This window comes from Micropterus salmoides, unplaced genomic scaffold (assembly GCF_014851395.1).
Source record: "Micropterus salmoides isolate LMB-PRFRI ecotype aquatic unplaced genomic scaffold, ASM1485139v1 Ms_hic_scaffold_19, whole genome shotgun sequence".
NCBI lineage: Eukaryota > Metazoa > Chordata > Actinopteri > Centrarchiformes > Centrarchidae > Micropterus > Micropterus salmoides.
Window position 1 is genome coordinate 8,353,935 of NW_024041039.1, and position 24,791 is coordinate 8,378,725.

At 39.8% G+C, this 24,791-nt stretch overlaps 1 protein-coding gene across 12 annotated transcripts in view; it reads right to left on the minus strand.

Annotated features, from left to right (window-relative positions):
• Nucleotides 1-24,791, minus strand: part of smoc1 (SPARC related modular calcium binding 1) — a 56,286-nt gene that overhangs the window by 28,430 nt on the left and 3,065 nt on the right. For 8 of the 12 annotated variants that reach the window (XM_038728679.1, XM_038728677.1, XM_038728673.1 and 5 more), the window contains exons 2-7: nt 10,940-11,105; nt 8,226-8,309; nt 5,863-5,975; nt 5,520-5,619; nt 3,202-3,252; nt 2,563-2,610 (exon numbers count right to left, since the gene is read on the minus strand). In XM_038728679.1, coding sequence (XP_038584607.1) covers nt 2,563-2,610; nt 3,202-3,252; nt 5,520-5,619; nt 5,863-5,975; nt 8,226-8,309; nt 10,940-11,105 — 562 coding nt within the window. The remainder of the gene's footprint in view (nt 1-2,562; nt 2,611-3,201; nt 3,253-5,519; nt 5,620-5,862; nt 5,976-8,225; nt 8,310-10,939; nt 11,106-24,791) is intronic. The other 4 variants (XM_038728680.1, XM_038728678.1, XM_038728676.1 and 1 more) reach the window with 1 other exon arrangement.

Here is a 24,791-nt window from a genome sequence, read left to right on the forward strand (position 1 = left end):
TGATTGGTCCACCCAAAACGCAGGTCCAGTGTGTGATCTCAATAAGTAGCCAGACTGCACTGAAATTTGGCAATGATAGTGATGGTTCCCTGAGCATAATTTCAAATGAGTTTAGTGATGGTCTGACCATAATTCAGATTAATAATTGACTCACGCCTTGATCCCCGAGAAGGATATCTCAAAAACTCAAATTTTCCTGAAATTTATTGTGGATATTCATGACATTCAAAATAAAATATTGGTTGTCCCCTTGATTTTTTTCTCTAGTACCACAATCATGCCCAAATTTTATTTGTACTCAATGTTTAATTGTATAGTACAAATATAAAAACAGTGGAAAAAAACACTTCATGATTTAAAGACCCTGTGGCCTTTCCTGTAACATCAGCCTAGAACATGCAGCACTGGATAAATAATGGCTTCTAACAAGTGTTCTAGTAGTACTTTTTAATACTGTGTTTCTTGGTTGGATTTGGCCACATGCGAACCACATGACATACTAATCATATTGTATAACACGATCATTCTAACTCCATATTTAGACTCTAAATCCCAATTAAATTTTGTGAAAACTCTTCAAAATTTGGGTTTCTTGGCTCCCAAGCTGCAGGCTGAATAAACTGTCTTTCTTTCATCCTCAGTTTTCTTAAACATAGTCTGCCTTAGGGAAAAAAACATCAGAATTTGATCATTAAGTATTTCAAATGAAGTTTTAGTTACAGACACACATTTTCTGAACTCACCAGGTAGTTCAACTTCCTCGCTTTCTTTTCTCGAAGTAATGTCCAGTTTTGATATAAATATGAAGTAGTAGTCCAGCAGAACTCTGGTGCCATCCGACGCTAACAACAACAGTGAAACCGGATATCACGGAAGCTAGCTGCCGAGAAGCGCGAGTGAAAATAAATAAAGTTGTAATTCCAAAAACTAAAGTTTAATAAAAGCAGTTAACTCTGAGCTCCTCCCGCGGGTAAACGGCGTAGTTGTCAGAGCATAATCCAGACCGACTATGGGTGTTTATTTGTCCGAAAGCTGCAGTGCTGCTCCCCATACACTTCCCCGTTCTTTAGCAGCTCCCCGTGGATTACCAGCGGATTGTCATTACACTGCTCGCCAGGTCCTCTCCAAACAACGCTACGAAGCCAATGGTGACGTTTGGACAATGTCACCGCTGATTGGCTTTCGCAACATCATGTCAAGTGAATTTCTCGCCCAAGTTGAAAAGTTTGAACTCGCACGAACCAGCGAACTTCGCGACAAACGCCTCATTCGCGTCGCCCGGGGCGAATTCGGTGTGAACACACTTTAAGACATTAATGAGTTTTAATGGATCTTAGATAATGCTGTGAATTCAGCTACCCAGAATACTCACCCATGTGCAGTTTTGTAGCATCTGGAACTCTCCTTAGGAAATAATTCAATCAAAAGCAAACCACAGAGAACTGGAGTCATTCTACAAACACTAAAGTCCTTAAGTCAGATGACTTGTCAGAACATTTTAACACTTGAGGTCAAACTGACCTGATCCGGTCAAACTGTAAATAAAATACAAGAGTTATGAGGTTAATCTAAGATGAGAGAAGTGCAAACCTGGGTCAAACAACCTCCTGCAGATATTCTACAGATTTGTGTAAAACACACTGGTGATGCATGCTGAGCATGTTGAAACAAATTCTGTAACTTACAGTATCTGTCAGTAACTGTTTGATCCAGGTCTGGACTGTGTGCTACAAACTGTGAGGGGAAAAAGACAATTAATGTAAGCATCAACAGCAAACCTTTACCTCGACTATCACCTGCCCTCCCAACTGCTATGTCCTCCACAACGACTCTATACGGTGTAAAAACATCCTCTGGGAAACAACTAAATGGCTTTACAATAGAAAAAAGTTGAGAGGCTGCCCATTTTTTCTCAGTTTAAAGGAAGCCTTGTTCTGTACATATATTTTCAGTGAGATTTCTGAAGTAGAGCAGCTGTTTGTCTGATATATCAAGCAGACCCAGGCAAGAAATATTTGCATTACCACTTCAGTTTTCCTTGAATTTAATTAATTACTTTAAAGGAAACTAGAGGAAAACTGTGAAACTACAGTACCATTTGGTATATTTTATTTTATTTCAATATGGAGAAAGACATAACTGGAGCAAACCCAGTGAAGTGTTTGTAGTGTGTCCATCATTCGGCATACAGCACTGTCACTGATGCTTTTACCTAAAGATATATCTGAGGATTAGTTATACCATAGTGTCTGTGTCTAAGATCCTATATCCTAATTTGAATAGCTCAGAATCATGCTAACATGCTAAAGAGAAAAGAAGCTAGTTTTAAGATGTATTCTTTAACTATAAAGACAATTTTCATCCAAATCCCCTCAAAATTAGTGAAGTGAAACATCAACCATGTAACTTTCTGCTCTGCACAAATATGGACTTTGCACAGATCAGATGGAACAAAATGAGGTCAAAAGACATTTTGTCACTTGTGCTCTCTGTCTGTCTCTTTCATACAAATAGAAACACTCACACTCATGCACACACAACTTACAACAGATCTCAACTCACCTTTTCTACCAGAGATCGGTGCCCCAGGTGGTTTATCGGTTACTGACCCTGTGAAGAAAGAAAAAAAACGCAACATGTACAAACCAAAGACTGGACAGCAGAAAAAATTTCTCCGGAACATTAAGTAATTTCACTCGAAAATGCCATTTTAGAAACCAGTAAATTGCTAAAAATTCACCACCTTACTGTAAATAAATTATTTTGCAAGAGCTTTGGTCACTTAATAGCTATCTTATGATTTGGAACAATTTCATTGTTCCAGCAGGCCAAAAGAAAAACATCACTCCCACAGATTACCCAACCCTCTGACGTCTTGACTTAAGAGTTAGATACAAAGATTTATCAGCGTTTGAGTACATCCTGTTAGTACTTGATAGCAGGCACATATTGAAACAATAGGCTTGTTGCATTATCTTTAGGCTGACTAATGCAAACCTGAGTGATCTGCACCATCTGTGAAAAATTATTATCAAAATAGTTGTGCGTTTCCAAATATCATTCTCTTTGGTGCATGCGGGTTGTTGGTTTCATGCATGGTTGCACGGAGGAAAAGGCCACAATTAGACAGTACAACGAATTACAACAGTAGGGCAAAGGGGAGACATTTTGAGTGAAGGTAACTGGAAGGAAATTTACTACCTGACAATCCACTTGTCCCAGCATGAGTTCCCATAAATTCACGGAAGTTTCCTGCAAATGTATGATTGATTTGGGTCATAGTGTAGAGGGGCGTCTGAGCATGTCAATAAAGGTTATTTGCTTATCAGCTGAGAGGGTAGGGAACTTAAGGGAAGGAAAGTTGGGCATGTACGACTGTAGTAGCTGTATACAGTACCAGGTTTATTGTTCCCAGATTCTGGTTCCAGTGTCATACATACCTTTGCAAGAAACAATGAAGATATTGGATCTTATGCAGGGCAGGACAGGTAGAGATTGTGTTGTGCCCTAAACTACAGTTGAGGATTTAGTAAAGGCTTTATTTAAATCTTGACATCTTAAAAGTTCCATTGAGGGCTGCAACTAATCATTACTTTCCTTATTGATTATGTTGTCGATTAGTAGACTTTTCCCTTAGTTATCACAACTTTGCAGGGCCCAAAGTGACGTCTTCAGATTTGTCCGAACAATGGTCCAAATCCCAAAGACTCACTATCATATATGACAAAGAAAAGCTGAAAATCCCCAAACGATTAGTTGATTATCAAAATTGCTAACAGCCAATGCTGATAAATTTTCTTTCAGTCAACCAGTTGACTAATGTTTGCAATTCTATTTTAGAGCAAACAGAGTAATTCAAATCCACTGTCTTCATGGACTCTTAATGTCTTAACGTCTTAATTAATATGTGGCCGCCCCATGATTATAACATTTTTCTTTCCCTGCATAATAATAATTAGAATAAGAATAATGATGGAGCATAGTACAGTGTGCGCACAAGAGATTCAGCATGGTTTGCAGTCAGGTGTAAGACAGGAGTAGATTGTAAAAAACGTGAATGAGTTGTGTTAACTTGCTGTTCACATAGCAAAAGTGAAGTAGTGACTCTCAATTTCCAGCAACACTTATTTTGTGTGGACACACAAATACATATGCTGTGCCACTTTCTGTTGTGACTTAAAACTTTCACTTTCTTTTTTTTTGTCAGATTTTGAAAAATCTGTGAAAAATATAATTAACAAGCTGCCTGGCTGTTTTCCCCAAATACCTGAACACACCTGGGTCCTGTTGTTCACAGAAGGGTAATTCTCTAGCTGCGCAGTGATTTGTTTTCTGCTGCAGAAATAATAATAACAAAAATTCTACCACACCTTCACTTCACGGTTTATGAACTGTACTCCATTTGTGAAATTTACTGATTCTATTGAAAGGACTGAAACACAGTAGGTGCCATGGAAAACCATACAGGTGATTAGTGTCACAAGTGAGAAATGCAGATTTAAAACAAAGAAAGCACAGAAGATTGAGGCGGAGAGAGAGATAAAGAAATTGAGAGAGAGAGCGGGAAGGTTTGGGTCTGTTGAGCAGCTTCAGAGGTGCATGCGTCCACTCTCACCACACTCCACACAAAATTTGCACCATATGCTCTAGTGACTGTGCAGTCCAATTCTGCCAAATACCCCTGTGTATTATCTTCTGAGGGAAAATGATGGTGATTATCATAAAGTGTTCCCATCCAGGATGAGTGTGGAGAGCCGCTCTCTCTCTCTCCTCTGGCTTGCTGAGAGCAGTTAGACAAGGGGGAGGGCTGTGAGGCCCCTGGATGTATGGCCATTAGCCTTCTCGTTGACCTTGCACCTGCTATACGCTACATGACATGTAATACACATGTGCCCATAGTATGGCATGACAGAATCTATTTAACTGCAACCAAAAGGCTGTGTTCACTCTAACCTTCATCAGCGCAGCCGGGCTTCCTAAAAGTCAACTATAGGGTCAGTTTACTGATAATTTACTCAATTTAAGTTCTACCTAAGGAATGCAGCTGCCAGTATTCTAATATAATGTTTCAATTCTCAATGTTTCCATTGATAAGGAACTGAAGCCTATGAATAAGAACTATTGCTAGTTGCTTTTAATGATAATAAAAAAAAATCTAATTCCGATACCTAAAGTTAATTGGCCCAAACCACAGAGACTTGGCTTCCATTCACTCTTGGCTCCAAGATCCTACAAATGCTGCTTCTCCACCCTAATAAAGAATTGTCGGGAAACCTCTTACCCTTCTACTTTTAGTCATACAACCTGTTAAACATTACTCTGAAGTAGAGCTGCTCTGGTTGCACAAAAACAGACTCTAATCACTAATGTGCATAGTACTAAGGCAGGACAGATGCAAGCTGTGTTGGCAGCAGAGTCTTTCACGCTAGAAACCTCGTACAGGACAAACGTTTTAAGATTCTTTTGAAAAACACCGAACATTTCATCCACAGGTTGCCAGGCTGGTTTCCCCCCAGTACCTGAACACACCGGGGTCCTGTTGTGTACAGAAGAGCCACTCACTGGCTTGCCGTCACTGGTGACACACCAGCAGTAACCTGTTGGAGTATGGCATTGGACCTGCAAAGGCATAAAGGTAAATCACACCAAAAAATGACAATAACTTTGTAATATACATCATTTGGTTCAGTGTATTGTGAGTGTAAATACAGCATAAGGCCAAGAGTACATTTACACAATACAATATCTGTCAGTGAAGTGAAACTGATCCCTTGTGTGACGAAAAGGACATGGTTCATAGTAAAAAAGAAACATAAGATGAAGAGGAAAAACATGAAGAAAAAGAAATCTGTGGAGACCGACCTGGGCAAATGTTCCATCATCATTGCATTCTGGGATAAACATGGACTCTTGAGGTCTCCTGGCTTCTTCCAAAGCCTGGTTCCTCTCAACACGACACTTGGACTGACCTGCATCTGTAACAGATTGACAGGACAGTCTGCTCTTATACACTGCAAACATACCTCCCACACTACTTTTTTTTTTACTGAAGACGCATGTTTTTTGTCAGCAACACCCTGTTCACACCTGGGAGCTGACCAGTAGAACTACAGTTTACTACTGTTGGCTGCTGACTGCGTCTGACATTTAAGTGCCTTCCTTAAGGACATCTTTTTCATAGATGCACAGGGAAAACATTTTCTGCACTGTTTCTTTCCAATCAGCCATTTTTTCAACCTTGGAGTTACTACTGCTGTTTTTCTTTCCTGTTGACAAGCAGCCTTTAACACGTTTTTAGCACAGGACAAGCTGCAGTGATGGTTGTTCTCAATTCTGAAAAAAAATATTTCAAAAACCTTTTGCACTGCAGAGACATCAAGCCCAAGTCAGACATTTTATTACACCATTCAAAAAATGCTAACACAACACATTCCTCAACACTGACCATTACCATTGCCAGAAGTAGACTATGAGCACCACATTGTTAGTGCTGAGGAGTGCGTCATGTACTCAACACTGATATTTTGAAATGTGGAATGGAAACTGAGCTTAGACCTGCTCTCAGGGGACAGAGATGGAAGTGACTGAAAGGTCAGAGAATGAAGTGGGCTCCACACCACGTAGTCCACTGGTTCAAGATCCCATCAGAAACTACTGTTTTTATTGCACTCAGCTCATGTGGAGTTGAGCTTCATGTTCAACTATTCGTGTGTACACGTTCACACCAGGGAGCTGACCAGCGCGACCGCAGTCCTCCACTTTTGGCAAACATTCTCCCTGGATAAACAAAAGTCGTCTCTGGACCTGAGAGGAGACAGACATGTTGTCTCCTGCAGAGTAAAAGACTGACAGAGCCAGAATTGGATGATGATGTCAGCGAGAAGGACAGACATGGTTACATGAATTTATAAACGTGGAATATATTTAGTCTTACTTTAGAAATAGGACTCATTAAACATTGTAGTTCTCGTGTGTCATACTGAAGACCTCAAGTCTGATTTAAACGTAAAAACAACTTCATGATCAGAGGCAGTTAGCAGTTTGTTCATCATGTCTTGTTTCATGATGGTCTGTTCTTGTTAGCACTAGGCAGCTATAAATGCAAAGGCTTGTTTCTGTATTTTATTTATTTTGTAAGGCAATGAGGTACTGTTGCAAGAATGTACACTCGCCATTTACAAATGCAGGTTTTGCGTTTGATTGACTGCAAAACCCCTTTTAAACACCCTGGCTGAAGAAAGATTCACTTTATCATCTTCATTTAGGAGATTTTGAATAATGAGCTTGTCCATGGTGTGTTGATCCTGCCCATGTTGTTTATTCACAGCTAAATAATGTTCTGCCTGTTGAAATAGCCATAGTTATGTGTTTGTTGTTGTTTGTGGTTGTTTGTTGTACCTGTTAGCAATTTATATGTCTTGTAGTCCAGTGTATCTGTTTATCTGTGTTTAATCTCAATCTCACGCACCTAAATAAGCCTTCGCCAGACCATTGTAAACAAGGATTGGTTCATGAACTGCCTGCTTAAATAAAGCAGCAGTTTCATTACAACAAAACAGGCCTGCCGCATCTGCAAGGACTGTGAGAGCTTTACCCAGCTTTCCTTTTTTTTGGCACACCACTGATATTATGAAACAAAACCACGTATTACCATACAGAGGGAACAAAAATCTCTCCAAAAATGGATTTGGTTGGGACTGCTGTTTTCCTAATGGACAGTGGGGCTGAAAAAAAGGGTGGGGTGGGGTGGGTGGGGGAGGAGGGGGAATGCCAAGTCCCAACCTTGACTCTAGACCTATCAATCTCTGCTGTTGTTGAGTGGCTGGCATCCAAAAACTGAGGAAGTGTGTGATCTGGTCTGTAAAAACTTACACGCTTACAGAAAGGCGGAAAATGAAAGACATCTTTTCATTCAGCTCCACTTTTCCCAAACTGTCTGGTGTTCACTTTGGGTGCGACATCTTAAACATGCTTGGTAAGTCTCAAGTAAAGTCAATTATTTTGCTTTCTACAGTATGTTTACAACATATAGTCTCCAAGGGAAGATTAGGTTACAATTGGGTACAAAATTATTCTAGCATTTTAGGTGAAAATTTAGCGCTGGCTTTGAAACCTGGCAACACAGAACTATCTACCATTTGAGCCTTTCTCATTAAAATCCCTTATTTGTAGGACTGTTGATGAAATTCAGAGGGGATCACTGTCTGAGGTTTCCTGGTCCTTACCTTTGAGCTCCAGGTCGCTCCCCTCAGATGTGGAAGTTGGTGCTGAAGCCACCGGCAACTGATCAATTTTCCCCCAGTTTTTACCTGACAAAAGGGTGAAAGCGCTGTTTAATTTACTAAACCTTAATGAAGAATTATTGCTGTCTGTGTCCACTGATGATTGTTAAATACATGAAATATAATGTACTTGATATTTTAGACAAGACAAAAAAGTCACACACAGAGATCATACTTCAGGCCATTAACATGTCGTTTGTATACCTAACAGTACTGTCGATGTTGTTTTTGTATGGAGTGTCAAAAAGTACGAGTAGGATGGTACTTGATTCATGCACGGATGTTTCAGGCAGATGTCTTCAGCATGGCAACAGTGGCGATTATATTGAATATCATACCACATGTTTTTTGCCAGTGAGCAAGTGACAGTGAGACAAACATTTGTCTACCGTCAGAGACTTTAGCATATCGTTTATGCCATGTAGCTATCCCTTTAATAACTCTGGATGTATTGTATGGACCATTTTAAGTGAGCATGAGTGCTTTAATGGTAATAGTGTTTCTTTATATGATTGATGCATGAATGTAATGATGTGCTATGACCATCATTTCATTTGCTGGATTAGCCAATTGATTCTCCAGAAAATGTATTATCACAATGATATTGTGATACAAAATTATACACTGCTCAAAAAAATAAAGGGAACACTAAAATAACACATCCTAGATCTGAATGAATGAAATAATCTCATTAAATACTCCTTTCTTTACATAGTTGAATGTGTTGACGACAAAATCCCACAAAAATTATCAATGGAAATCAAATTTATCAACCCATGGAGGTCTGGATTTGGAGTCACACTCAAAATCAAAGTGGAAAACCACACTACAGGCCGATCCAACTTTGATGTAATGTCCTTAAAACAAGTCAAAATGAGGCTCAGTAGTGTGTGTGGCCTCCACGTGCCTGTATGACCTCCCTACAACACGGCATGCTCCTGATGAGGTGGCGGATGGTCTCCTGAGGGATCTCCTCCCAGACCTGGACTAAAGCATCCCTCCCAGACCTGGACTAAAGCATCCGCCAACTCCTGGACTGTCTGTGGTGCAACGTGACGTTGGTGGATGGAGCGAGACATGATGTCCCAGATGTGCTCAGTTGGATTCAGGTCTGGGGAACGGGCAGGCCAGTCCATAGCAATCAATGTCTTCCTCTTGCAGGAACTGCTGACCCACATGAGGTCTAGCATTGTCTTGCGTTAGGAGGAACCCAGGGCCAACCGCACCAGCATATGGTCTCACAAGGGGTCTGAGGATCTCATCTCGGTACTTAATGGCAGTCAGGCTGCCTCTGGCGAGCACATGGAGGGCTGTGCGGCCCCCCAAAGAAATGCCACCCCACACCATTACTGACCCACCTCCAAACCGGTCATGCTGGAGGATGTTGCAGGCAGCAGAACGTTCTCCACGGCGTCTCCAGACTCTGTCACGTCTGTCACATGTGCTCAGTGTGAACCTGCTTTCATCTGTGAAGAGCACAGGAAGCCAGTGGCGAATTTGCCAATCTTGGTGTTCTCTGGCAAATGCCCAAACATCCTGCACGGTGTTGGGCTGAAAGCACAACCCCCACCTGTGGACGTTGGGCCCTCATACCACCCTCATGGAGTCTGTTTCTGACCGTTTGAGCAGACACATGCACATTTGTGGCCTGCTGGAGGTCATTTTGCAGGGCTCTGGCAGTGCTCCTCCTGCTCCTCCTTGCACAAAGGCGGAGGTAGCGGTCCTGGTTGTTGCCCTCCTACGGCCTCCTCCACGTCTCCTCATGTATTGGCCTGTCTCCTGGTAGTGCCTCCATGCTCTGGACACTAAGCTGACAGACACAGCAAACCTTCTTGCCACAGCTCGCATTGATGTGCCATCCTGGATGAGCTGCACTACCTGAGCCACTTGTGTGGGTTGTAGACTCTGTCTCATGCTACCACTAGAGTGAAAGCACCGCCGGCATTCAAAAGTGACCAAAACATCAGCCAGGAAGCATAGGAACTGAGAAGTGGTCTGTGGTCACCACCTGCAGAACCACTCCTTTATTGGGGGTGTCTTGCTAATTGCCTATAATTTCCCCCTGTTGTCTTTTCCATTTGCAAAACAGCATGTGAAATTGATTGTCAATCAGTGTTGCTTCCTAAGTGGACAGTTTGATTTCACAGGAGTGTGATTGGAGTTACATTGTGTCGTTTAAGTGTTGTCCTTTATTTTTTGGAGCAGTGTATATACCATGATAAAGTATTTAATCCATATCGTTTACCCCTACTTGGAAGCATCTTTTCCACACTTTTCAGTATGTTGTGAAAATGTAACGACTAGATGATCTGTTTATCCCTCAAAGTTATATTACTGTCAAGCAGTAATGTAGTTGTAAGCATAGACTATTTAGAAAACCCATGTTGGTGAATTCATGGAAACGCCAACGTATAAGACTTCCAGTGCCAGCTGCTAACAAGATTGTGTGGAAATACAACAAAGAACGTGCAAACATGCACATCATGAACATTTAACGTGAATGCAATAGTTTCTTGCATTCAAAAAGTGCCAGATGAGTCTGAAATCTGAGTTTCTGTGAAAGCACCGTGAGAGAGTCCTCATTGCAAAAAAGGTTTTAAGTGTATTCAGGAAGATTTTCGTAGCATACATCGAGTGTAACTGAGTTCAGTTCTCACCTCGACACCGGCCACGGTATGCCAATGTCAGTGTTTTGTCCTTGCAGCGCGCCCTCTGCAGTTCACAGCCGGTGTCATAGCTCCGCCCGTCCGAGCCACACACCGGCTTCCCCTGCGTCCGTGAGCAGATGACCCCACAGTGACTGTCTCTGTCTCCGATCAGCCACTGCAATGAGCAAAACAGCAACATGTTGGCATAGTGCAATACATTAACATTTTTTTACTCAATTCAGGTTTCACATAACACGACAGATACATCCTAAGATTACTGAACTTGTAGCGTTTTTTATTTCATTTTTGGTCCTTTTCCTTCTTTCTAGTTTCACTGTGTTTTAACAAAGGCTGCATTCAGCTGAATCTGAGATTATGCCAAACTAACCTACAAATTGGACTCATAGGTCACTTGCCCATTTTGCTCAAAACATTTCTTTGTTTCTCAAGCTCTCGTCAGCCGGTGCCTTTCTTTGTTTAGGCTACTGTAGCGAGGATGTGAGCAGCTCTGCACTGAAGCGCAACCTAGAGGTTAATTTTTCTAATTGATTTTTGGCTGAAGACAGGTTAAAACTTGATTAAGTTTCAAAGAAGCCAAATCTCATTCACAGTAATGGGACATTGGGATTCTTTCCTCCTCCATTCCCCAGATCTTTACTCATGATATATTAGTCAGTCAATTCTACTCTATAGTTGGAAAATGGCCTTCTCTCTGACAGCAGTAATGGTTCTTGGCTTTGGAGCTGCCTAACATATATTTGAAGTCTAAAGGAATTTGGGGGAGCACAAACTTTGCCAAAAAGATGGTGGGTTGAGAGCGTTAGAGTAGGTGTGTGTTGAGCAGCACCAGAATCCTTTGCTGTGAACAGTGGCCCAGCAGCGTACCTGAGCCAACTGTTGTTGAAAATGTTTCAAGTATTTGAAAAAAACACAAGGAGCTCTTGATTTCCCTTATCTCGCAAGTGATGAGTAAACTTTGTGGGTGCTCAAACACCTGTTTCGTAAAAAAGACAAAAAAAGAGAAAATCAAGCAATTCCCAAGTAGGAAACTGCATGTGAAAACCTTTCTCCAATGCGTTTTTCACCCAAGGCCTCTCAAGCAATTACCATTATGTCCGTTAGTGTTCTGAATCTGACACAGGAGATCTCATTAAGGGCAGGTACGGGGGCAAGAAGGTGGTGGAAAATAAGACGCAGCCAGAAGGAAAAGGCACAGTTTCCACCCTTCACTTGCCAAATCCTATCAGACGATCTGAGGCAGTATGATCCACAGTTGCATGTACACAAGGACAATTTCTCTGACTCTTTCCTCATCCCAAATGCTTGACTCAAAAAAGCTGTATTTTGAACATCAAAAATGTTGCTTGGAGACAGATTTTTTCCAAACTTATAAAGAGCAATCAGACAGACCTGAACAAAGTGTAGATGGTAACAAAGCCAAACCACTGATGTCATGAATGGTGTACAACTGGATCTCATATTCGAATGAATCACCAGGACTTTTCATTGAACATGCTCTAAACAGATTAACTGCATGGCAATCTCTTTTTTTCCTCTGTGAGTGCAATACCGTACATCCATATGTGCCTTTGTGTTGTCATTATTATTATTATTATTAACTAGTCAGACTGCTCTGCTCCAAAAACTGTCACCATCATTCTGTTTTAATTCTTTGACATTCCACCTTATAACGACATACATACATCGTACTTTAATTATCTGTCAGTGACACTACTTTCCTGGACAATTTGACTTTCATAGATCAGTGGACACTAATCACACTACAGTCCAGCTTCCAGCTCTGTGAGCCGGCTGTTTGAACTGAATGCTAATGTCAGCATGCTAAAATGCTCACAGTGACAATGCTAACATGCAGATGTTTAGCACTTGTAATGTTTACCATGTTCACCATCTTAGTGTGTTAGCATGCTAACATTTGCTATAATTAGCACTAAACGCAAAGTACAGCTGTGGGTGATGGGAATGTTGTTAGCTTTGCAGGTATTCAGTATTGGACTAAATGAAATTTGAACCTCATGGTGGCTAGATGGAAAATCAGGCAATCACCAAAGGCATTATAATTCAACCACTGGGAACCATGAAAGTCTAAACAACATTTTGTGCCAATACATCCAATATCTGTTTCAGTCTGGACTAAAGTAGTGGACAGACCGAGCATCCCTAGAGCCACATTGCTAAAAATACACTCAGCCATCGTGGCAGCGTACTCATACTACTTGAATTTTATACTCTTTGTCATTTTCTGGCTAATATCTCTCTCTCTCTGGAAATAACACAGGAGTTTAAACTTGTTTCAGCACGAATAACAAATCCAATATGTGGTAAGGAAAATGAGACGCAGGTCAGAAAATAATCTATTTTCAGTCCTTTGTGGGTTTTTTACTTTACCGATACCAGAGAGCATCTGTCATCGCTGACAGTTATGAACATTAATTTCTAAATCCCAGTAATTAAATTAAAAGATGAAAATGTGAAAAATCTGCCAGCTGGTGAGCTAACATCACCAGATTAACTGTCTTTTTAGGACTTTGTTTGGATCATTTTCATCATATGAAGGCAACAGCCTCTTTCTGGTTTGAACATTGTTACTGAAACAAATGAGACCTCATTGCAATTATTTCCCCCCACACGAAGGATACAGTAACTTATCTATCCTTGAAAATCAAAATCTTTACAACTAAATATAACATTAGGTAGACAACATTAGGTTTTTTTTTTTGCAGTGGAGAAATTATCATGGTAATTATCACGGCTGTCGCAGCTGTCAGCACAGGCAGATACTACATTATCTGTAGAGAGCAAAGAGAGAGATTAGACTTTTCCTAAAATAGAAAAAGATACTGGAGCTTCAGTATCCGTCAGATAAAATCAGGAGGTGACATAACATGGTAACATGGTGGTCCAGAGTTTAAGAAAGTGTCCTAAAACTGGAGAGTCACAGGTTTAATCCCCACATAAAACAAAGTATCTGTTAAAATATCCAGGTTCTGAGCACAAAGCGACTCTTTTGGCTGTTTTAAAGTTCAATGTTAAATGCAAATACAAAAGACCCTTCGTATAACAAAGTGAATTTAAAGGATACAATGGAACATAAATCCAACTTGCCTTGCCATAACAATATGTCCAAAACAAGTCAGACAGTTTAATGTGATTTCAGCCTTGGCACTGATGCATGGTAGAAAATCTCTTTACAGACAGCTCAGAGTAAAACTAAATCATGATGCGCCTCTTTATGAGAAAGTGCAGACAGGGAGGAAAATATAGAACATCATTTCGTTTTTAACTTGCATGTCCTCTTCTTGGCTTCGCTGAAGGACAGGAATACTTCAGTAGTTGGAATAAAAAGCATGTATCTGCATTGTATCTGTGGCTAGTTTCTTATTTATTTCATTATACAGGTAGTGTAGATAACCACCATTTTAACTTTCTGTTTAAGTATAAGAATAGAAGAAAGGAGTTACAGGTTTCTTCCACAGCAGAGGTGGCTAAAAGGAGAGGACAAGACTGAGACAAAGTACTGTGGCTGGAAAGCAGTTTGTCTATGTGATGAATTGTAAAATCCTTAAACGACTATCCAAAAATAAATCTAAAAAAGTGATTTAGGTTTACCCAGCCACTCCTCAGCTGTAGGCAGAGTCTGTCTGGCCTCTGCCCACAGACTGACCCGTCCTCCCCATCCCTGACTCACAACCATAATGGATGTAGCCCCTCTGCCACTGTCATAATAAAGCATTAAATCACAGATTTTGAGACGGCATTGTCCGGTAAGTGGAAATAAACACTCCTACCAAGACTCCCACATGTAGTAATTTCTTACTCACACTGTCCCACCCACAGACTCGTCTCCTGTAAAGGTGTAACCAGAGACTCCAGCAGATCAGAACAACGTTCTCAATTTATGATTGGGAGTTCTTTCACTTCAGTTGAAGATTATAAAAATGGAAAATACTCCTACTCATTAGTCATTTACACTGATGTGTACATGTAAAAGCATTTGAATTGGTTAAAGCAAGTTATTATTCAATACAAGTAACTTTGCTGAAGGTTTGCTTGAAATAAAACTCAGCATGCATTAGAGTTAAAGGTTACACTTTCACAAAGAGCACTGCTGTGTTTGATCAAACAACACACACACAAAAAGTACAAGAGAATTTATATCAGATATACTCAGAAAAAAACAAAAACAAGAGGTTTTACTTTAGGGAATAAAATTGATACTTCTCTCATATCTGCCTGTTTAATATGAAGCTGGAGCCAGCAGCCCCCTTAACTTAGCTTAGCATAAATAATGAGGGGAGGATAGATAGCCCAGCTCTGTCCAAAGGTAATAAAGTCCACCTATCTGAACATCTTAAGCTCACTGATTATCAAATTATATCACTGTTGTTTAACCCATACAAAAACCAAAGTGTAAAAACGAAAACTTGCAGTTTTACAGGGAGTTATGTGATGGGCTATTTTGTAGGGGAAAAAAACACAACTTGTTTTTACACTTTTACTTTTTCTAAGGATTAAACAAAAAGTATATAAAGTTTTTAATTAGTGAGCTTATGAGGTCCTTGTAAACAAATGTTTTCACCTTTGGACAGAGCCATGCTAGTGGTTTCCCCCTGTTTCCAGTGTTTATGCTAAGATAAGTGGCTGCTGGCTGTAGCTTCATATTTATTAAACAATTACGAAAGTTGTATTGATCTTCTCATCTAAGTCTCATCTGTGAAGAAAGCAGATAAGTAGATTTCCCAAAATGTCAAACTATTCCTGCTAATGGCAATTGGACAGTTATTGATGAAATCCTTATGAGGAGCTGTGTAATGTACTGTCCAGAATGTAATTTACAATAACTATTTGCATAATTTTCAAAACCCTACTTGTGCGTAGCCATACTTGCAAAAGAACTGTTTCAGATTAAAACAACCAAGGAAAAAACATCAAAATGAATGGAGAAAGAAAAAATCAAGCCTCCTGGCGAGAATATCAAATAGCAGACAGTAAACTAAACCCTATCTAATCTAATATGTTGACTCAGACTCTCTGCACTGTGTCCAAGTCACCTCTGAGGTCTGATCGAGTCTCAGCAGTTTCTACAAGACCACTGCTTTACATGATTTCCTCACTACAATAAATGTGCATGTGGTTTACATTTGAAAACTGCCAACAATAAAGTTCACTCACACCAGCAGTGACTGACACTGAGCCTGGATCACGTGGTATTTGAAAAACAACTCTCTTAACTAGCAGGGACAACTAGATGAGTGAGGTTTGTCATTTAGCACCAGACAAAGTAGTTTGCAGGCAATCAGAAAAGCATTTTCCAGTTGACCAAATACTATCCAAATTGTCCTGATGTGGTAAACCCCACCCATCTGGTGACTTAAGGAGGTTAAAACCAACGTTATTTTCAGTTACTGTCTGATCCCAGGTCTGTTTGACAGCAATCAGTTGCTACAGTATTAGCCTGGCATTATCTCCTGAGGGAAAACAGCCTGTTGTGTTAGGCCAATAATGGCTGGGGCCCGACGTCCCATAACCAAAGCCAAACAAACACATCCAAATTAAACACACTAACACGTAACAGGAGCTATTGCTGGATCTTCTGAGGAACACGTGCTGCTCAAAATAACATTAATTACCTAAACCTGTGAGGAGAAACTTGCTCATACTCCCTGTCATACTCCCTATGATGTAAAACTCTGCAGATCATTCTGCAAAGTTTTACATCATAGTGGAAGGCAGCACATCGAACATGTACAGAGAAACAAAAGCTCCCAATAACAAAATGGAGTATTGATGCACCTCTGAGAGAATAATCTGACTTTAACAAACACTCAGAGGCCCTTTCTTTAATTTCCAAAGAGGAGAACAAGTTGAAATCTCTTTAATGGACAGAGAGACAGCTTAGAAATAATTCCCCTTACATGAGGAGACGGTAACCTCCTCTGCCCGATGGCCCACAAAAGAGATGAAGTCAAAGATGAGCTAAAGGTAAAATACCAGGGGAATTGCACGATGGTTTGGTACTGATATCTTTACCAGGAAACAATGAGCGCTGAGATTCTCACATTTTACAAGCCAAATTCCCGCTCGCGCGTGCACACACACACACACGCACTCACATAAATACACACAATATCTCACACACATCTCAGCCAGAAGCACAGAGCCCTGAGCTCTCCACCACTCATAAAATAAGTGAAATGCAACCCCCATTGTGCAACCATTACAGCATTAGCAAAATGGACTTTTATTTATTTATTTTTTTTACCATCACTGGCAGGGAATCTGTTCCAGTCCGAGCCACAACAGTGGAACAAGAAGAAACAATATGATTAGAAAATAATAACCATTTTTATGCACGCTTAAAGGTCTGAAGGGGGAAAAAAGCAGGCTATGTGAAACGGAACAAAGGTAGTAAATAAACAAATCTGAGGATTGCGTCTCCTAAAGTAAATGCAGTTAAGTTCAACGTTTCAGCTGGCTGTGTGCATAGGGTGGAGCACATTTACTTGGGCATTTTTGGGCATTAAAACAAATGTATAACACAATATAAACAATTGATCCCACTAATGATCTCTTCCTTTACCAACCAACCATGTCTCAAACACTGTATGTGGCTTAAAAGACAACTCCACTGATTCAGCTTTGCTCGCCTATCCTAACAGTGTCACACACATAATGGACAGTTTTTAAAAAAGGGATCAAATTCTATGTAGCAGAACCAGAGGTATTGTCTTCCTTGTTAAAACCTGCATTACCCACAATGCTCAACCACCAACAGTTTGTCAAGAGTTTGTCACTATCAATTTATTTTCATTATATTTCTATCGTTCTGTTGTTTAGCAAATATGTAAAATGTAATTTTAGATATTTTTGGGGGCTTTTTAGAGAGAGGGGAAGACGTGCTGCAAAGGGCCCCAGGTTCAAGTCTGCAGTTATAAGGACTAAGCCTTCCACATGGGGCGGGCACTCCACTGACTGAGCCACCTGCACTCCTATAAAGTCCACATGATTAGTTGAGAAGCTAAAACTTGCTAACACACTGGTGTGTTCCTTTTGATTTAGTAGTTAATGATGTTCATAAGTATAGCTGTGGTGGCAGTTGCGGCTTGTCAAAAGCCACCAGCAAGCCGTGGTGTGTTTGTGTGTTTGTGTGTTTCTTTCTATTATGTGGAAGGCTGTGTACAATGTAAACTGTGCCTTTGTAGGGTTAGTCCATTACTGTTGTTGCTGTATGAGCTGCAAAGAGAGATAAGGTTTCAAGCCTGCAGCAAGATCTTCCAGTAAGCTACATGTTTTACTTGAGGTTGATGTTGCGTTTGGAAATCACCGGCTGTATTGATGTCACTGTTAAAACCCCAAATTATATACCAGTCCACACCCATTAGAGTTACTTAATACTTCTGGTTAGTTTTAAAATCTTACTGCCCTGTGAGTTTTCATCTCAAATAACTGTAAATGAAACATCGTAATTACTTAATAACACAAGAACATTTGTGGTGCATACATTTTAAAAGACATTTCGGCATGATCACGCATCATTTTCCAGATCACATTTAATCTGTGCTTCACAGTAACATTTCCTTTGTTAATTAGAGATTTTTCAGGGACTTATTTTTGGAGAGTGCTGTGATAGAGATTATGTGGCTGTTAAAAATAAACTGTCTTAAGGAGTTAACTCTGATGTTTGCATACTGAAAATCCATTTAATCACTGCAGTGACAACCCTCGATACTTTGTTCTAACAAGAGTCGACTGAAGCGCATACCCTGACTTGATATCACAAGGGATGGTTAAATCAGATCTTGTGTAGTGGGAAAAAAAATGTCTGTTCTATTTAACTAACAGGGACATGCACCTTGACATGAATGACATCACTGCTTCTAAGGAAAAGGCTTTTTCATGCACAGATGGAGATTCATTACAAGCGTGTGTGTGTGTGTGTGTGTGTGTGTGTGTATGTGTGTGTGTGTGAGAGAGAGAGGGAGCTAACGTGTGATGGGCTCATTATCCCCTTTGGGGACAACAACAACAAACCATGCAACAACACCAGCACATGTATAAATACATACATATATGGCCATCTGATTCATCCGTGTCATTAATCACCAGGCGTTTTTGGCATTCCCTCACTAGCCAACAAGTGGATTAGTCAAATGTAGGCGAAGGACAATAAAAGTGAGCCAACCACCAAAGTAACAAGCCAATGAAAGTTGTCCACCAAAGTCGGGGCTAATTGTGTACTGTTGTGTGCTTTTAACGGGCCGAGGTAATCGTTTTTGTCTGATAATTAGCATTTAGTTTTCAGGAAATCTATAAAGCGAATGCCATCCTTCATGCTGTTTCCATTAACACACTTTACTTAACCGTGTTATAAAAAAAGTGGAAGAAATAAAAAGGAATGTATGAAAAGCTGTGCCCTTCTTCTCCTCCCACTTATTCCTTTTAAATGTCTAATTGGGTTTTGTCTTGAAAAAGAAACCTGTAATTTAACATTTTCAAAGTAACCCTTTAAAACCCTTAAAACACAGTTCTAATATGTTGTGAACTGGCAAGACCTAAAGGAGCTGGACAGCTTTTCACACAGGAGGTACAAAGTGTGTGTCTCGCTCACAGCAGGAGTGTGGGGATTGGGCTTAAAACATTAAAGCGTTGTCCCCTACTCCACTATATCTTTTAATTTGACCTCTTTATGTAATTACTGTCATGTTTTGGTAGGTAACATTTTGGCAAAGTGGTTTTTAAAGTTGGCTTGTGGAGAAAGTCGAGGAGGATAGAGACTTAAACACTTATGTTCAAAGTAATAACCTTTAGCTTTCTTTCATCCCTTTCACTGGGCTGAATCTACAAAGAAATAAAGGACTGCAAAGAACTGAGTAGTCTTTTGTTGACACTGCTGATTGAAACACAAACTCTGACAGTCCCCCAAATTTAAAGGCTGCATTATAGTGGTATCTGGGTTTTTACAATTAATGTAATAGAATCATCAAAGCATAAATTAATTTGTACTATTATTTTAAATCCTGAATTAACAGGGTTTATTTTTGGTCTAAGCAAGCTGTAAACATTGACATTAAGATGGTTGGCAAACAGTTGATGTTTACACATCCAGCAGCGCATCATTGGCATTTATTTGGAGTCATGTTTCTAGCCACCTAGCGAATGTAATTACAATATTCACTCTCTTTTAGCTGTGTTTTTGGTCTGTACTAACTCCTGAGGGGAATGTCTGGCTCCTTAGCTGCTAAATGCTCGACTATGTTCACCAGCTTGTTGCTAACGGTCACTTCTGTACAGGTAGCACCTGGAAACAGTGCTGATGAGAACAGTGAGACTGGACCAATACGGTAAAGTTGCGAGTCAGAAAACCAAAACAATGAGCTCTAAGACACTAAAATTCTGCGGACAGCTATGTAGAACTGCAGAGTTGGGTGATAATTCTCTTTGGGTTTACCACTTGTGAGTGACCCCTTTCACATTACACACAGTCATTTGATTCATTGTTAATATAAAAATGTTAATTTAAGCAGGTGGTATAAACTCCAGTAGATTTACAGCATCTAATATTGGGTTAGAGTTGAAACAAATACTATTTTACACAATGCTGTAATCACATTTCCTCTTTAGATGATGGTCAGGATATTAAATACAAGATTAATAAGAAGGATGACTTACTTTTCTTTTGAAGTGGTGTAAAGAAATCAAAGTGAAAGTGTGAGTAAGGGGGAGAGGGAGGTGTTCTTCCTTTTCGGAAATGGCTCTAAATCTGATTAACAACATTCCTTGTTTGTCACTAATGCTACATCCTGGCTACAGAACAGTCAGCTGTCTCAGGAAGTGTGGAAGTGTGTGAGTATGTGTGCGTGTCCATCACACATTACAATAGATTCCTTACCACAGTTGCATACTGAAGCTGAGACCACACACTCGCTCATATCAAACGATTAAATGTGCGGCGGAGCAGAGGCTAATCTGCTGAGCTAGTTTGATTAAGTAGAGGAAGTTTTACTGCCGTCCTGATAATCTGAAGGATTACAGAAAGCTCTTTCAACAGGCTGTATTCCTCTCAAACAAGAGCTGGTGCATGTCACTAACACAATGAATTTACATAGGGGTCTAGACGATTACATAAATGCAAACGCACCCCATAAACTGCAGCTATCAGGAGGATCTGCGGAGGAAAAAGAAATGCTGCGTGAAGGAGCAGTGATCCATGCGTGGAGCTCACTGGCCTGAAATCCCAGGCCTGGACTTTGACTGTATTTCATTACACTGATTAGAAAGCCCCAAAATTGAGCATGAAATGCATTTGCTGATTACACAGTTATCAGAGGGAATCGACATATGTAAGCAATTTGATTGGTCACTGGTGCAGTAAGCCTTAAAGCCAACTGTCCATGTCCTGTGAAATATAAGTGGAGCCTAGGTGTCTAGTCATATCAGTCCTTGGCTTGTGAACCTGAAGTTTTTCTGAAGTTCTCAGTAAAGGAAATTTGTTTGACATTTAATGGAATTCAGTGGTTCCTTTGGGGCTTTAAAGTTGTCATTTAATTTCTTAGAGTGCCCTATTTCCCTCTACTTGTCTCATTTATTCTAATTTAATTTCCTATATTTTCCAGAATGCCTTTTAACAACTCCCACAATATAAATATGTTTTTTTGCAATTGGACCCATTGGTTTGTAGGACTACCATTTTGAAGCCTCGAGTTTGGCATTTTGGCTTTTGCCATCTTGGTTTTTTGTATCCAGGCGTAAATGGACATTAGGATGAGCGGGTGGAGCTAGCTAGCTTGGTTAATAATGTGCAAAATGAACATCATGCTATGTTTAAGAAGAATTGAAACTAGTGATTAAGACCATAAAATCTTTAGTGTGTATCAAAGTATTTACTGAGGTAATAAATCAAGTGAGAACTATGGTTCTTTTGTCATTAAGTCCAATACAATGGGACGTCTTTTTGCAACCAGTGGACTCACCCCTGCTGGTCATTACAAAGAATACAGATTTAAGGCACGTACACTTTTCAGACATGGAGGTTGCCGCTTGAGTACCTCCAGAGTGTAACATCTCAAAACTCACCAGACTGCCATGAAATCTGGCTAATATCCCTAAACACCAAAGGATGGTTCTTATTTAGTTAGTTTATCATGGACCTCTAGTCCAGCTTCACCGTCAGGTCTAAATATTCTTCTTCACCAACTTTGGTTAACCTTCAAGTGAGTGACTGTGAATATCCATGGTCCCCAGAGGACAAATCCTGATGTGATAAACCCCAAACCTTTCCTCTAGCACCATCAATGAGCCTAAATTTGCACTTGTACACAAGAAATATCAGTTACTAATGGACATGCTGAAATTTACTGAGCAAAGTGCTGATACCCAGAGGATAAACCATTTGATTGAACATTCGCTTCTCTAGAGCACCACCCTCAATGATATTAAATATCAGTGGTAGTCATAATCCAACAAGGATTAATTCTAATATTTGGGGGCCACCTGACCTTTACTGTAGTACTTGCCAAAATTTCACTTCTACTCAAGAAACGTCATCTTATGGATGGATTGTCATAGATTTATATATCTATCTATGTCTATGTCTATATCTATAATTATATGACATTTCCTCTAACACCACCCTGAAGCCGTATGCCTCCCTTATGCAAACTTTAAAAACAAGAAAAATCTAATTGTTACGACTAGATTGCCATGATATTCATGGTCCTCATAGGATAGAAAGTCTGTGTTTGTTAATACTATGGCCTTTTTTCCTAGCACCACCATTACACCATAATTTCAGTGTGCACATACAATAGTATAATGCAACAGGCTGGTGGTGGAGCACATGCATGGTCTCCAGAGGAACAAACCTTTTCAGTTTCTGTTTCCCTCATCAGTTCAATTGCACTATACTAAGCAGGACCAGCAAGGTTCTAAGAACAGCAAAATCATGCATATGTTTGTTGTTCCATCAGTATTCAAACTCACACCACCATACAACAAAAGAACCCAAAACCACAAGCTTCACCACCAATAACTGTTTTTAGGGAGTTTTCCTTTAAGTGCCTAATCAGAAACTGCTGCTGAACAAAACGTCAGGACAAAGTTAATCTGAAAGGTTTGTATTTCATGACTTCTCTTCACAGAAGATGGTGATGCCAAACTATGACCTTATCACTTTGCCAAGAATGTTTTTTCCCATAAAGACTAAATGGAGAAATGTGCACTGCACATCTGTGCGATTATGGATTATTAAGGGACAAACTTCTCACTCTCTATATCTCTGCTCTTTCTCTGTTTCATGCTAATGTCAACAAATTACTATGTAATACAGGTAAAAGTTATTCTAATAATACATATCCTTCTATGTAGTTTTGTACACATTAGCTCAACTTATTTATTTCCTGTCTATTTCTTCAAGCTATCCGTCATTTCCATCAAAGCCCTTTGTACTTACTTTTTTAGAAATACATTTTATCTGGTCTTCCTTGACACAACTTCATTGTGTCCAGAGGATACAAGTAACATATCTTATTCCTTTGAGTATGTAAATTCTCATAATTATGATGTGCATGCGTACTAAATCAGTAATTCTGCTTTTACTTCACTTCATTCACTCCCAGTTAGATACACCTTTGCCAGAATATTGTACTTCTTTTGGAAAGGCAGTGATTACAGAGAAGCCTCCTGTGTTGTCATGACAAAATCAGGATAACATCCTTTTTTTTAAGTACATCTTTTCCCTCATTCAATGATCTGTAAGAAAGATTTCTTATTAAGGCAAGATGGTTTGTTGGTTGTGGATCTTTTCACATTGACTATTCTGTATGTAGCTCGGAATATCCTTGCTTTTAGCCCTTACTGTATCTAAATTGTTCTGGAGAGCTCTCATTTGAACAGCTGTCCCACGTACTGACAAACAGTCCCAGCACATTGCAGGAATGGTTAGGATTCCTTAAAAGTCCAGTCCATTTGTTGCATTTCTTCATCATTGTTTTAATTTTCTGCTATCTTGCCTGTTGCCTGCAGAAAACGATGCTACTGATTAAAAATATCAACCCAGTACAGTTTGATAAATAAATACTAAATCTCTGATCTGTCATATCTTGTGTCCAGTAGCCAAATACTTACAAAGAATGGATTGGATACTTCTTAATTATGTCCTTATTCTGCTGAATTTCCACACATTCACATTTTCTGTCTATTTTTGTTATTCTATTCTTTGGTTTGCTATTTACTTTGGTGTTGCACCCGCTTTCTCTCAAACTGAATCATCTGCTTCATCTTCACTCCCTGATTTCTTTCATTACGCCAAACTCCCTTTCACATAAGGGAGGTGAACTTGCTGTTTCTTTTAAGCGTAGGAGAAAACACAAGTGCGAAAATGCACAAGTGAGAAAATGCATTGCATTCAGCAGGGAGAAACGTGTTATCTCTCCCTCTACTGCAATGCCTTCGTCTCGTATGATTTCTCCACATAAGTGAAAATAATGGGCCTATAAAGAATCACAAGATACTGAAACTAAACCCTAACATGTTTAGTACACCACTAATTGCCATTTTGGGGTGAATTAGACCTTTAAATATAAAACTTTAATATCTGCAGTGTTCTCTCACTTAAAAAAGTCCTCATTCCTTTGTGCAATGTAAGCATAATTAAAAGTCATTAGCTTGGAGTCATTAGCTGACCCTACGACAATTACACATATGCTTGCATGCATCAACATACGCACATGCAGACCACTCACACCTGCACTGTGGCTATGATCTACCTCACACCAATAAAAAGGCTTTCCTACTTTTGAACTGGGGCTCTGCTTTCCCAAGCTGAAGGTATGCAGTCTTGAAA